The sequence below is a fragment of the Melanostigma gelatinosum genome (genome assembly GCF_949748355.1).
Source record: "Melanostigma gelatinosum genome assembly, chromosome: 12".
NCBI lineage: Eukaryota > Metazoa > Chordata > Actinopteri > Perciformes > Zoarcidae > Melanostigma > Melanostigma gelatinosum.
Genome location: NC_136645.1, coordinates 8,677,286 through 8,689,895, shown reverse-complemented (window position 1 = coordinate 8,689,895; position 12,610 = coordinate 8,677,286). Strand labels below are relative to the sequence as shown.

General features: G+C 41.5%; 2 protein-coding genes across 3 annotated transcripts; one reads left to right on the top strand and one right to left on the bottom strand.

Annotated features, from left to right (window-relative positions):
* Window positions 1–293: 293 nt before the first annotated feature.
* Window positions 294–7,604, bottom strand: abraxas2 (abraxas 2, BRISC complex subunit). Its single transcript, XM_079280225.1, has 9 exons — window positions 7,527–7,604; window positions 6,479–6,569; window positions 5,869–5,905; window positions 5,290–5,356; window positions 4,842–5,032; window positions 4,256–4,378; window positions 3,840–3,924; window positions 3,618–3,735; window positions 294–3,386 (listed from the first exon to the last, which is right to left on the bottom strand). Exons 1-9 carry the CDS (start codon window positions 7,596–7,598, stop codon window positions 2,836–2,838), a joined length of 1,335 nt encoding a protein of 444 aa, XP_079136351.1. The 5' UTR covers window positions 7,599–7,604; the 3' UTR covers window positions 294–2,835.
* Window positions 7,605–7,696: 92 nt separating this feature from the next.
* eef1akmt2 (EEF1A lysine methyltransferase 2) lies at window positions 7,697–11,662 on the top strand. 2 transcript variants are annotated; one of them, XM_079279704.1, is made up of 6 exons: window positions 7,697–7,822; window positions 8,139–8,204; window positions 8,376–8,490; window positions 8,941–9,048; window positions 10,100–10,316; window positions 11,373–11,662. In XM_079279704.1, the coding sequence occupies exons 1-6, from the start codon at window positions 7,710–7,712 to the stop codon at window positions 11,468–11,470; spliced, it is 717 nt and encodes a 238-aa protein (XP_079135830.1). In that variant the 5' UTR covers window positions 7,697–7,709; the 3' UTR covers window positions 11,471–11,662. The 2 variants fall into 2 exon arrangements, with proteins under 2 accessions (XP_079135830.1, XP_079135831.1); XM_079279705.1 differs by lacking the exon at window positions 7,697–7,822 and having other exon boundaries at window positions 8,148–8,279.
* The last annotated feature ends 948 nt before the right edge of the window (window positions 11,663–12,610 follow it).

Genomic DNA, 12,610 nt, shown 5'->3' with positions numbered 1-12,610 from the left:
TTACCATAATACTTTACCAAGTCAAAATGTACGCATGGACTTGTTTACAGGAAAGCCCATAGATGCATATCCAAAATAAATGTATAAAATGGGATTTGTCTTTGGGATAAGCTAACTTTTTGCTCTCAAATTAACCTGCAAAATATTTTTGTTAAAAACAAAAAAAAGAGCATGATCAAATCATTTGCACATTAAAAGTGGTACATTTGTCACAATAAGAAAACAAAGGCATATCATATCACATAATGCAGGTCTCATTTATTGTTCCCCAATTTAAGAACCATGTTCTCTGTGCTTGTCCAAGCAAGTCCTTGATCTACTTTCGTCAAGTACACACATCCAGATAACAGCTGTGCGCTGGACTTTGTGCTTTCAGGGAGGTGTTGATGTTGCAATGGCCAGCTCGGGGAAGTGTCACCCCACACAGTAAGAGTACATGAGTGTATATCTCTCCTGTGTTGGAACTTAAAAAGGTATAGGATACGAACAATGTTAGTGCCCTCACGCTTTTTACTAGTGGCCCTCAGCACCCTGCTGATTTGCATTCTGGTCATCAAGTCAGGGTTACACCTGGGGATGCCAGAAAGAAAGATTTTAGAAGCATCAGCAAGGATTAGTAGGGACCAACATATGGCTGCTCGAAACCACCACAACACTCAACTGAGACAAGCTTCTACAGTAAGTGCTGTTTAAATGCTAGTGCTACCCCCTCCCTTGTCTACTATACATTCATTATATATTTCCTCATATTCCAGCACTCAAAGGAAACCATATTCCTAACATATACAATTTGCCATCTATTTTAACATTGTGTGATTGTGTTACTCTGGGTGATTATGAAGTAACATTTTAGGTGCCAGTTCCCCCAATAAGTGATGCATTGGCATTACACAAGAAAAAAACATGACATACAAAACTGCATAAATACAGTGGAGCTTATTCACAAGGCAAAGCTTCTCCCACCCCAAAATCACATGCGAGTGCAACCTGCTGATCAAGACGTCCTCCATGTGCAATGCAAATGTCTGTCCATGCTGAATATAACTTGTGTGTAGAATTGACCAGTTCATGCGAGGGTGTCCTACATCCAGCACCATCAATCCACACCTTGTTACTTAGTTGTCTTCAGATGAGACGGCTGCTTGAAAGGTCAGTCGTGACCATCATACCATCCCAGCCTTACATGGAGGATCAGTTGCTAAGCAGATCCCCCTCTAACTTTACAGTTACAATTCCAGTTTCAAATTATAAAAAGGAAGCAAAGTCACAGCTGCATCCATGAGACACGGGTCCACTTAGAAGTCGTCAGTGAAAGTAAAAAGGGGACAAATAGCTTTAGGAAGCAGTGAGGATTGTTTCAGGTAGACAAAACACCACATCATAGCTGCAGGGCAAATTATTGCAAATACAACACAGCTTGCTGTAATTCTACCTCTCAAGAGGGATCTGTGTATGTGTTCTGTGTGCAGATAGAAACTGACCTGAGTAGAAGGCACTGTGTATTGAAGCATTGTCATGATGTCTTCCTCACATTATCCAGGTCCTTACGCGTGACATTGACAGAGTACACGAGGTCTGCCGTCGACTATGCCAAGACAGGAAGGTGATCGCTCGCGCTCTCTCTGCTTCCAAAGTTACAATTCACACTCTACAGGGGGTATCAGCCTTCCATTGTGACTTTAATAGAGAACAAGTCAGTGAGAAGTGAGCTTGAAGTGGTTATAAGATCACGGTCAGTAGTATTGAAGACAACCAGCACTGTGAGGTGGAAGTAGCAGCCAGGTTTTTATATGACGAAGAACAGACAGATGCAGTTTTTTGTTTTTTTTTAGTGGCGGCTCTGTGTTGCAGCAGCAGAAGGGAACCATAAGCATCTGGTTAGTAAAGCTACAGTACATTGTGTTTGCCCTGTGAGACAGAAGCTGAGCTGAATGTGGCTCAGGGTCGAAGAGGACTACTCAAGTGGCACAACATGACAGCATTGGTATAGCACAATAATAACGAAATCTTAAATTGTGTTAAGTGCAGCAAAGCGCATACAATTTCAGTGTTAACCGAGAGGAACAAGACATTGACATTCCTGTCAATCAAATTAGATTAGACTCATAATCTGACTATATATATATATATACACATATATATATATAAAAAGCACCCATTATAGAAGTGGCAGAGTAAATTTTGCTTGAAATCTATTCTTCATGATTTAATTCGGAAATTGTATGATTAATTAAAGACTGTGGAGCACGGAAAAGAAAATTGAATAAATCCCAAATCAAATGAGAGAAAATTGCACGTTAAAGAAATCCTAGTTACATATATAGATCTCTTCAAGAAAAAAAGAATAAGGAAAGCTAACGACCATTTACTTCTTTAAAAAAAAAAAAGTGTGAAGGCTGCAGAACATTCTCCCTTTGCTTTTCTTAAGATGACAAAAGAAGGCAAAAAAAAAATAGTGCAAGAGGTAATGCAAGCGTGGGTGCTCAGAGTTGGTGACGCAAAAGTGAAACAAAAAGGTACAGAAGAAAGCGTGGAGCAGGGCCTGTCTTTTAGGGAGCCGAAACATCCACACTGACCCCATTCCAAAAAATTAAATAAAAAATGAAAACAGACGACTTTTCTCTCCAATGAGACACACCCGTTAAGGCTGCAAAGCCGAGCAAAGTCTCCCCTTAAAATGGAGATCAGACTAAGACAATAAACGTGGGACACCACCTGTGCATGCCTTTCACTTTCAGGACTGGCACTTTTGTCGATATCTTTGATTGCTTAAGATGCCCACCTCTCAAAGGTGCATCACTTATTTGTGTCCCATACACACCCTGCGGCATGTTTCTATGTGGCCTGTGAGCCGCGAGCGTCCCCATCCGGGCCGAGGGCAGCTGGCCGGCTCTGCGCTAAAACGCTGGCAGAGACCATCGGCGGATGACCGGCTTCACTCACCAAGTTCTCATATTCGCTACTGTCCTCATCTTCGTCATCGTCTTCATCCTCATCATCTTCCTGCCCTGCGGCTTGTCTGTCTAACGAGTCAGAGCTCGATCCGTCGCCATTGCCGAGGTATGGGGTGTTGGCCGTGGCAACGGGATTAGAGCTGGCGGCGAGGCCCAGGCCCATCCCCAGTGGACCAGGCGTAGGGTGTCCCGGAGAGCCCACGGCTTGTGGCCGGGGCAGTAGAGCAGCACTGGTGGGTGGGGAAGAGGAGGAGAGCAGAGGGTCACCCTGGGACAAGAGGTCAGCATAAGATGGTGGGTTAGGTGAGGTACTGGGCCGCTCCGGAGCAGAGGGTGTGTGGAATGTTATTCTGGAAACGGGGGAAGCCTCAGAAGGGTCTGTGTTCTCATCCGGAGTGGGATGGGAGTCTGCATTTTGGGCCTCAAGGAGCCCTGTAGAGCAGAGAGAAAGATGTATCTGGTCAAAAGGGTAAAGCATGTGGACATTTATGCAAAACGTTAGCACATCAAATCTGAGGGAAAGGGATCGACACCGAAGAACTGACGCTCAATATACTGAGTGCTTTTGCTGTTAGCTTTAAAGCCAGTTTATATTCAAAACCAGCACACATTTGAAATTGTACGACACAATTCTAGTTTATCGAATATAAAACAGGCTCCTACTTCTCTCCTCTTCTGCCGTCTTGTGTTTCCTGAGAGCAATTTCTTGTTTGAGTTTGTCCACATCCTCTTGAATTTTCTCTTTCACACGCTCACTTTGTTCTACTTCCCCACACACAGCCTGAAAAGAAGACAAACAGGTAAAGAATTCACACAAAAAAGGAAAAACAAAGTCATCGAGTGAGAAAACTATTTCTCCCACCAGCTATCCAACATCCAGCTCACCTGCACTTTATCTTGCAGTGCACTGTAGACTTGGTATATTGTTCGGATATCCTTCATGACACCATCTTTGTCAAAGAATTCGGCCCTGGAAAGACGTTTACCAATAGGTATAGCCATTACATCATTCAAGACATAATACATAACATCACACAGAACAAGCTCACCTAGCTTGTTCATCAAAGGCAAAGGCATTAGAGCAGTAAAGGTGTGTAGTGGGTACATTCTGGATGCCATCTATATCGTTATGCACATGTTATGCCCTCAAGGTAAAGCGGTGGTATGCTGTCAGGTTACAACAGGTGGCTGCTGCCACTCCCCGCATATCAAGGGAGACTTATGGCCATCTAAACTCTCTCTAACAGTTTGCAAGTGACGTCGGTGCGGTGCAAAGAGGGAATTGAGAGCCCCGATCTTACCCATGCTCTTTGATGACCTGGGTGTAGCTGACTGAGGTGTTGGGCACTGAGGAGACTTTGTATTCCTGCTGGCTTGTGTTGCCAAGGTTTGGGATTGAGAGGGTGATCCTCTGGTTGAACCTACTGAGAAGAGATGACCAAATAGCACTGTTAAAACAGGAAATGAATACTATATGAATGAATACTATACCCACAATATAATATGACAGACAATCATTCATTTCAATTTGTTATACATGTGTGTGTGTGAAATATATTTAGCACACATATGCAGAAAGTTTGTCATGTTTTAACTTACTAATTATAAAATCTGTACACGCCCCTGAATGAAATTCTTTGGGATCGTTTTTATGTGAGATGACATGAGGCCAGGGACAGAATAAATGTAGCCGACACACTGAATGACATTGATGAGATTTGAGCATCTCTGTACAAAAATAACTTAGAGACACAATAAATCGACAGGGTGGGAACTACCTCTATGTAAATCACAAGCCTGGACAAGAGTAAATATTTATTGATCAGACAGTAGTTTGACATTGTACCATAAATAAGTGCTTTCTCGTGGCCAACATGCAGTTATTACCTGTGGTTAGGTCTGAAGAGCACATACTCCAGTGCGTGCGTGGAGTTGTTGGCGGTGGAGATGAAGCTGAAAAGAAGGAAGACGAGGTCGGGCACACCAAGCAGCTCAGACAGCTGTTTGTGGATGATCTGTTCCCTGAACGACATCTGCTGCTGCGTGTTCCTCCGGAACCGGTACCAACCAATAACGTTCTACACGCCCGAAGAAACAACTCATTTTAAAAGTGTTCAATCCAGTAAAGTCTCAAGTACATGGGCGACCAAAATAAAAGACAGTGTACAAAACGGACACCAATAATTATGAAACCTGTACAGCTACTTATTGAAATACTTCAATGAGAAAACATAAATCATTTCAAAACAATGGTAGATGTTGTACAATATCCACAATATTATATCCACAGCCACAAAGTATGTTGAAATGACACTAAAAAAACGAATTCACTCACTTTCCGCCTATCTTTAAGAATGCTGTTGAGATTTTCTTCATTGAGTTGGCCAGCGTAGTCATAAAAGCTGAAGACAGGAGAAAAAAAAAACAAGCAAACAAGTACGTTCAAACTGATTCAACATGTTCCTGCTCCTCCACGGCCTCGGCCTAATTCTTTTAACAAATCTTGTCAAATGAGGCCATCTACTGTCCAATGTCAGATTAATTCAGCCTGTGCCAAAACACATGCAAGGCAAGTGATCCATCTATTGAAGTCGTCAGTATATTTACAATGACCTAAAACTAAGACACCACAAGCTACTCTGCACAAAGGGCCTTTATATTGATGGTAAAACAATGCTAATACACGCCTGGAGCTCTTGGGCTGTCTAAATGCGTCAGACAACAGCTCTTGTAAAATGTCACTTCAACTTACCTTACCTTGTTTTGCCTGTTTTACAACAGTATTATCTCAGGTGTTCTAAACGAAATGATCAGCATGGCCCTAAAGCAGTGTCTTGTTCTACATTTTGGCAACATGTACATTGATAATTGATGATAATAGTAGCTGTTTGAAAATAAAAAGCTCATATCTTACCTAAATAATTGTGCACAAGGATCATGGGTATGAATTTCTGTTGGGAACAAATAGTGACAGATGTTTCAGGTATATAGCATCATACATGTGACATAAGCCAAAGTGTAGCCCCACACCCAAAATATATGGACTTAAAGAATGATGAAAGTTGTCCCTAATATATGCAACAAATAGGGGAGTGGGGAATATGTCAACAACACATCTGTACACACCTACAGTCTTGGGAAGAGCTCTTAAGCTAAATAAACATGTGAACTAAATAAACTTCTGATTCTGATAAGTGGGAACACCTGTGTGGGCACAAGGGCTTTTACACAACTTGTGATAAATGTAAGCCCGGGCTTTTTGGAAAATGGTGCAAAATGACTGTGCTATGCTGAAGGCCAGCAGACATTTTGCCTTCTCATATCAGATAATGCATAGGTGTTAACAATTGTTCTGTCCTATTTAAGTTCCCCAAATACCAGGACACTGAAACTCAAGCAGCTAAATGGTATTCAGCCATAATTAACTGTTATTATACCTGTGCTTTTCCTATTGTGACATAAAGAAGGCTATTATCATGTGAACTTCTTCACTCTGACTTGTTTTTGTCTGTTACAGAGCTTACCTACTACCTGGAGCAATTCTGCAGCGCTGATCTGTGCATCACTGATGGTGACAGTCTCTTCTTGCCGTACATCTCCTAATAGGAAGCCCTCCTGTGCAAAAACATTTAGACAAAACTGTGGTTAGGGCACTAATGTAGACCTGAAACAATTAGTCAGTTAATCAGTTATCAGCTAGGAATTGAACAGCTGGTAAATAAACAACAGCAGTGCCTTTCCCTTTTTGTTTATGTCAGGAATGCAGACAAACTTGTTAACAACAACTAGCCACCTGTCCTGGGCCGACTTTTCAAAGTCTGGCATGTAAACAGCGCTGTCGTTAGCTTCGTTTGCTCTTATTGTAAAAGGTGAATTTCTCAAATGATGACCACAAAGGATATATAATCGATTGCATTTCTTTAACGAGCACGCCAACGTACAAAAAAAGGAAAAATAAGTATATTCTTACGCATGTCAATCACTTTGTTAGACGATTTTGACTTGAATAAAACTGACATTAGCAACGTGGCTAAGAAGCTAATCTAGCAATGTGGTAACAACACAAACAAAAAGGTTTCGTGTAACCTAGTTATGAAATTAACTGCGTAAACTTCACTTCATATCATTGATGACACAATAAACGGATATCAGATGACAGGTCGAAGTGCAGACGTTTGCGGCACAGGCACACGGAAGTCACTTGACTTGGTAGCTAGCTAACCTGCTAAGTAGCCAACTGCTATGTATTTCCTGGAACTCAAACTTTCCCAACAGCATTTAGCCATGTTTAAATTGCACGTATTTGTTTTGAGGTATATATTTATCACATGTGCAGCTGTAAGACAAGGGATCATCTTAAAATGACTAGTTTGCCTTCATGTTTCTGGAGCTACACATTATGATTACACTGGTAAATAGACGGAACCGCTACTAGCTAGCCTGCAACATGATGATGACACTGGAAAACAACACAAACTAATGGTGTTGATGGGCGATCAGACACATCGCCGAGCCACGCGCACTTTAGCAACAATTCCCTAATAGTTCGTCAACATAATTTTGAATACTTACATGATCTGAGTTGCTGTTTGCGCTGTGATAACACACAGAACTAAAAGTATAACCTGAAATGGATGCCGCCATGATGGAAACATCCCAATCAATCCCGATGCCCCCCCTGCGTTTCCAAGCACGCTCCTCAAGCGCAATGTCTTCTGGGAACTGTAGTTCTGCGACGACGACTTGCCAGCCAGCATGGAAGTCGCTGCAGAAAGCGTGGAGGTGGAACGTGGAAATATATCGGACCAAGAGGACGACAGCGGCTCAGATACCGATTTTGAACCTTCAAAACTCGGAACGAAAGAATAGTAAGCTCGGTAGCGTTAACGGTAGTCTTGTGATCCGTTGTTAACGTTAATTTATGATCATGGTGGTTGGTTGTTGTTGCTAGGCTCCACAGCTAGCGACAGAGCTATCGGTTAATACAGTTAACTGACGCTGTTAAAAACAATATGAAATATTTGTATATGTTAAACTTCAATCAACAATTGATATGAACTTGAATCAAGCTACTTACGTTTATTTGTTGCACCACACTTTACCATGTTGCTAATGTAGCAGCGTGTCATCTGTGCTCATAGTGTTTCTATAACTAGTTAATTGTCAGTGTCTTTTTTTCTGCAGTTGGGAAGATGCATATCAGAAAGAACTGGAGACATTCGCAGACATTGGGGATGTTGGTGAAATATGGTAATCATATTCACAGTATTGCAATGCTGTCATGTCCATAGCCAGAATTAACCCACTGGTTATTACAGTATTAGTGTAAGTGTTGTCAAAATGTAATGATTCATAATAAGATGTGTTTATTGCAGTGTTATTGTCTCATTAATAAGGTCTGTGTTTCCATCATCTTGTAAGGTTTGGTGAGGAAAGCATGAGCCGTGTGCTGCGATGGATGGACAAAGCTAAGATCCCAGCAGACGCTGCCATTCTTGACATTGGCACTGGAAATGGAGCCTTTTTAGTTGAACTGGTGTGAACAGAGTACACTTAGACATTATTCTGATTTTTAATTCGCAGGCTTTGTTTGGGTCTTTTTAAAGGGTCACTTCACCAAATCACAACCGATCATTAAAGCAACATATGTGGATTATCCAGGGTAACAGGGATATTGTGAATGGATGCTCTATTTTTTTGATAGATTTTTCAACACTTAGAAAGCAACAATCCGAATGCCTTCCATCTCCAATGTATTGGGATGATGATTGAAGTCTCAGCGATCTCAAAACTCAAAACTGCCAAATAAATTCAGCATGACTAAAACCTCTACGGGTTTAATGGAAAATACGTTTGCTATTTAGGTGATCTGGGTCTTTAATTGAGAGTTTGTAAAGATGGCTAGCTTTACTTTGATGAATTTTCCTTGAACTTTTCTAAGACAGTTGATAAGCTTAGCTTCTTTTTTGTGTGTGTGTGTGTCAAGGCTAAACATGGATGCAGGACTCTGACCGGTATCGATTATTCTCCAGCGTCTGTAGAATTGGCCCGAAACGTTCTGCAGGCGGAGGACTTAACGGATGTCACTGTAAAGGTCGGTTCGCTTTTGTTTGTCGTTAAAACTAAAACATTACTTCTCAGTTAATTAACTGACTTATACAAGTATCACAACACATGTAGCTGCTACAGGATATTGAATGATATTCACATTTTGAATTGATCACTGGTGTACTGTGTGAGTACTTGTCGTGCCAGGAGAACCGCATGAATCAACATTTTCTGCAAAATTTAAAATTCACTCCACTTGAGCGCTGCAATGTAATATTTGAGTGTACTTGGTAGGAGTTTTCCTCTCCTGTGTGCAAAGTACAATTGCATATATGTTATATGCATCACACGCCTGTGACCGTATGCTTTGCTTGGATAGAAAGCCTCCTACTGAAGTCAATATTGACCGTAGCTGGACAGGGGGAGCACAGTGGTAGTACGAGTATGTGTGAGAGAGAGAGAGAGAGAGAGAGAAATATTATGTTGGTGTTTCTTTCACGCTGCAGAATGCCAAAAATAATTAGTGTGGATGTGCTTGTGTAGCCTTGAATGGAGTGTGAGGGGTTTGAGCCACATGGTAAAGGGTAAAAATGCTTCTTCGACAGGTCTTACCTTAAAGGTCATTATGCCATTTTTATACATTATTTTAACATCATCTCAGTTTCTTTCACACTCAAATGTATCGCTGATCAGTTGCAACAATATGAAGGCATTTCTTCTCTCAAGTGACTCTTGATCGTCATAGATCACGCATTTTGTGACCCATGGTTTGTGAGTATGTGGCTCTTGAGCTCTCCCCAGAGGTCTGGTGTTCTGCCCTCGGTTCTAATAAAGGGCTCCTTTCACCGCTGGTATGGTAGGTCAGCAACCTCTGCAGAATTAACGGCTGTCATGTCGGCAGTTGGAGTTTAGTGTTGTAGTTAAACAGTGAGAGGTATAACTCGTTTCATCTTGGTTGAGGCTGAAAGATATCTTCTCCAGGTGACAAAATCGTTTACCCCACATCTGAAGAGTCAGGCGAAGCATACGGCGTCATATTTGCTGTAAGGTTGCTCACAGACATTTCCTTAACTGCTGACTTTTTGTGTGTGTTTTAGGAGATGGATTTCTTAAACTGCCCCGGTGAGCTCAAAGGTTTTGATGTCTGCATCGACAAAGGCACATTTGATGCAATAAGCTTGAACCCGGACAGCTCTAAGGACAACAAAAAACTGTATCTCCAAGTTCTGAAAGATGCTCTCAAGGACAAAGGATTCTTCGCTATCACTTCCTGTAACTGGACAAAAGAGCAGCTGCTGGACCGATTTAGTGAAGGTAAGGGGAAACACTTGAATTGTTCATTGTATGTCTGATCATTTATTTTTCAAAGATTCTGTTGAATCGTGTTAATTTCTTTGTGAGAGTGCTGCATAGGACTATCTCACCATCATACAAGGTAGATTGACTCTCCACAAACCAACTCAATTAGACAGGTAATTCAGAATTGGTCCATGAAGCAAATTTTTACGTCACTGATTTAAGGAGCCTTACAATCTGGTTAGCTACTTGGTAGTTGTTGCCAAATAAATCGCTGCCTGGAGATGAAAATGCATTAAAAATCTAAAAATGTATATAACAGGTTTGCTCATCATATTAAAGGTTCCCCAGGGAGTTTTTGACCTCTCGTAGCTCTCTGAAGTGTTTTTTCGATGAGTGGGTCCTCATTTTCTTTGTCTCATGCATGTGCATGAGGACGCACACGTCACCTGCATCCGGGTGGGTCACTACACAGTCCTGCCAATGGTTTCACACTGTTTCACTGATCCACAGGTGCTGGTAACACGCCAACATATTCAGCAACACTTGTTTTGTTTTATACATGAAATACATTTGACATGTTTGGTAGAGCTCAAGGACATACACAATGGGTTTTGGTGAGACTGGATGTAAACATAACTTGTATTGGTTTACAAGACGACTCCACAGGGCACCTTTTTAAGTGGATATGTGCAGTGGTGTGAATGTGTTCTGACGATGGGAAAACAGTTTTGTTGTGAGACCCACAGTCAAAGCACAGACACAGTTTGCTGGCACCTTGTTCAACTTAAGGCAACAACAAGTCAGAATCCCGGCAAGCTTCCATTAGCTGTCACTCTTCTACGTGTAGTCACTCTGGAGAGCCTGCAGGGGGCCGAAGGGCTTTGAGGTCTCATCTGTCACACTGACAGGCCTCTCTTTACAAGGCCCCAGGAAGCGATGGATAGTTCTTGACTCACTAACCCTCTGTAGCCACAAGTCGACAAGAAAAGCTTCCGGGTGTCTTGTGTTTAAGACGACAATGTTGATGTTCTAATATCTTAACCTGCACATTTTCTCTGTGTTGCCTCACAGGATTTGAGTTTGTAGAGGAGTTGCCGACGCCAAGCTTCCAATTTGGAGGCAAGAAGGGCAACAGTGTGACAGCCCTCATCTTCAAGCGAATACATTGACTCGCATGTGCCCAGAGGATACTTTTTCTGTGTTATCAATTTTATTTTTTTCTTGTTAATCACAGGAAATCATAATTACTGTACATACTTTTTCATAACAACACTTGATTCACTTCTAAATTGTGTAATGACGCAGGCAGACAGTGTAACTGAGTCGAATTCTCTTGAAATAAATATAGTTTTGGTTTTGTTGCTGTTGTATTATTTTGCCTTTGATCCATCTGTTACATTTGTATGAAATAGTTCAGTAATATTTGATACTGTTATGCAGAAAATGAAGATGTACAATTGAATAATAGTTCTCTCTGACCCTTGATGTAATGTAGGTTCCTTCATGTCTTGTGGCACTTTCAAATGTGAACTCACCCTCGTGCACCCACTGACACTTTTTTGACTCACGTTACTTTTCTGAGGCCACTTGTAGAAATAGTTCAGCCACACGATTATTCAGTCTCTGTTTGATTTTTAGCCTAAAGGCTAAAACGTGTTCTGTATTCATTTTACAAAAGGGCCAGAAGAGAAAGAGGATATTCGCAATACTTTGCACTGAACATTTCTTCCCGTTCCATAAATCATCTTATAGCCCCTCAAATGACTTTGCAGTTGAGAGTCCCGACCCTCAGTTTGAACACCACTGTCCTGTCTTACGAAATAATGTATTGCATCCATCTTTCATGTCATGTGAAAAGAAGCCTGTACCTAATTGGCTCAACTGGAAGCCAGCAGAGCTTGGGGTCCCGAGGACCATGATCAAGAACTTCTGACATAATGAATAAACAAGAGGCCGTGCCTTCTGTGCAAGAGAAGCCTGTCTGCCATTTACTTCCTTAATGACATCGTTAATAACTGTCAAACTCCGGACTCTAATTGCAAGCTGGTCCAATGGGACTGTAGATGTTGAGTAAACACATTCAAGCTTTACAAGATTTGCTGCCTGGAATTTAACAAGGCCCTGGATATCCTGCTTGGCTGTGCATATTATGCCCACATTTTCCCATGAAGTGAAACCTTCATTAAATATCTCCTTTACCTTTATCAACATTCACTCTCACCTACACAAAACACATGGTTAGACAGATATTTGAGTGTTTTTTTATTGTGTAATTTACATTTTAAAAGTACTGATGCTACAGTAACTCA